Here is a 2,405-nt window from a genome sequence, read left to right on the forward strand (position 1 = left end):
GTTTTTCTCCTGGGTCCTTTTATGGGGTGAAGTGGTAGTCTGACTCACTCGAAGAGCAAATGGTGGAAACTCGCTCAAACTCTGGCCTCATCAGGCTCTGCGGGGCTCAGCTTGAGACTCACACTGGCTCAGGGGCCACTGATAAGAACTTGCCTTTCCTGGGGCTGCCTGGCCTGGCAGGAGGGAATAGGGAAGCCAGTCTTGAGAGAACTGGTGGTAAGGGAAAATCACCCGGGCAAGAATTACCCAAGGAGAATCTATAATGCAGTCACCAAAGTGAGTAAGAGAGGAGGCTTGGAAAATTGGGTAGAAACATACATCACTCCTCCCACCTCTTCATTTTCCACTGTGGAAACTGAGGCACACAGCCAGGCACAGGCAAAAAGCTAAACAAGATGCTTGGCTCTCAGTCCAGCATGTGTTAGGTCTGGGTGCTTGTGACCTTCTCTTTTTGAGAAGCCTTTTTGGCTTCCACTTACAGACCCTTCTATTCAAAGGGGATGCTGTGGATTTCCCTGGGAACCTTCCTAGTTCTGATGAGACCTTTCTTTTCAGATTTTGCAAAGCCACAGGAAGATGTGTGACCAGCAGAAACAGCCACAGTTCCCCCCATCTTGCGTGAAAGGCTCAGGATTAGGAGCTGTGCAGAGTACTAAAGGTACCTCTGTGAAAGGCCCAGCTCCATCCCAGACTCAAACCTGCATGAAATGCCCAGCTCCATGCCAGACTCAAACCTATGTGAAACATGTAACTCCTTGCCCAACCCAAACCTATGTGAAATACCAAGTGCCATGCCAGACTCAAACTTATGTGAAATATGCAGCTCCTTGCCAGACATATGTGAAGTGCCCAACTCCGTGTCAGACAACCTATGTGAAGTGCCCAGCTCTGTGCCAGACGTATGTGAAGTGCCCAGCTCCGTGCCAGACAACCTATGTGAAGTGCCCAGCCCCCTGTCAGACCCAGACGTGCTATGTACAGGGCCCTTCTTCTGGCCAGACCTACTACGTTCAGGCTCCCACAAGTGGCTTGGCCATGTCGTGCTGCACCCCTGACCCATCCTCTGCTCCCAGTTCCACCAGCTACTGCTGTCTGGCTCCCCGGACCTTCGGGGTGAGTCCCCTGAGACGCTGGATCCAACGGCCCCAGGACTGCAACTCAGGATCATCTGGCTGCTGTGAAGATTCTGGGTGCTGTAGCTCCGGGTGCTGTGGCTCTGGGTGCTGTAGCTCCGGGTGCTATGGTTCTGGGTGCTGCTGTTTGGGAATTATCCCTATGAGGTCCCGAGGTCCTGCATGCTGTGATCATGAGGATGACTGCTGCTGTTAAATACAGAATGGCCCTGCTCTACCTTCTGGAACCTTCACCAGCCTCTGGCCCCCTCCCTGTATTCCTGGTGATGTAGAATCTCACTGCTTCACCGTGCACTGTGCTTCTCTATCAAGGCAGCCTGCCAGAGTTAGCGCACCCCCAAACTTTGGCAAGAATAAAGCTCTGAATGCAATTCACAGTGACATCCTGTGTATTTGGTCCATATTTATGCTTTTCTATCAGAAAGTCTTCCTCTTGCTTCTCAACAAAGGGAAAGGTCTGTACAGATATGAACAAGCCTACCAAGCTGCTGCAATCCCAGCCTGGGATCCTGAGTATTCTAGAATTCTGCTAATAAACTTCCCTGTGCAAGTTAGCTGGAGATTTGGGGGTTGGGGGGTGCCTCTTTCCTGCCCTCTGTTGAGGAGAGGATCTGGCCATGCTGAGGCCCTTATGGCAGCATGATTGCTATATGTAAACTCAGGGTTCAGTTTTCTGGATGTTGAAAGCCTGTGAAATCAGATCTTCTCAGGAGCCTCATGATGATGCCCCTGCTTCTGTGCGAGTGGCTCTATGGATTCCATTTTCTTATCTGATGTGCTTGCCCTCCTGCAGCCACAGGGTCAAGATCTGAGGGAAAGGGTGAGGACTCCCCTGAGGCCATGTTGGCCTAGGAAACACCCCTGGTAGTGAGTGAGACGTTGTCAAGAGGAAGGAGAGCCTTTTGGCATAAGCATCTGGGTCTCGGTCCAGACACCCTTCCTCATGAGCACTTCTTCCATTACTTTGTTGACTCTGGAGGGTTGGGGTAAACTTTTATAACTAGAGATCGTAAACCCACACATTAAAAAGTAGGTAGGGGGTTAGTGCTGTTCAAAGCAGCTTCACAAGTCCTGGTGAATGAGCAGAAGAGGTAGCATGTTTGGTGAGTATGTAAATGAACATTCCAACAAGAGCTGGGGACCTTGGGTTTGTTTCTAAGCAACCTCTGTTGGGTTGCTCTGGACCACTGGCATAAAGTCATCTGGACAACTGTGCTGCCTTTGAACATCTAAGTCACCCATGGTCTCCCAAATCATAACCCATCCCTCAGC

At 50.7% G+C, this 2,405-nt stretch overlaps 1 protein-coding gene across 1 annotated transcript; it reads left to right on the forward strand.

Annotated features, from left to right (window-relative positions):
- Positions 1-576: 576 nt before the first annotated feature.
- CC1H1orf68 (chromosome C1 C1orf68 homolog) lies at positions 577-1,329 on the forward strand. The gene has a single exon (XM_007088151.2). The coding sequence runs from the start codon at positions 577-579 to the stop codon at positions 1,327-1,329; it is 753 nt and encodes a 250-aa protein (XP_007088213.2).
- The last annotated feature ends 1,076 nt before the right edge of the window (positions 1,330-2,405 follow it).

This window comes from Panthera tigris, chromosome C1 (assembly GCF_018350195.1).
Source record: "Panthera tigris isolate Pti1 chromosome C1, P.tigris_Pti1_mat1.1, whole genome shotgun sequence".
NCBI lineage: Eukaryota > Metazoa > Chordata > Mammalia > Carnivora > Felidae > Panthera > Panthera tigris.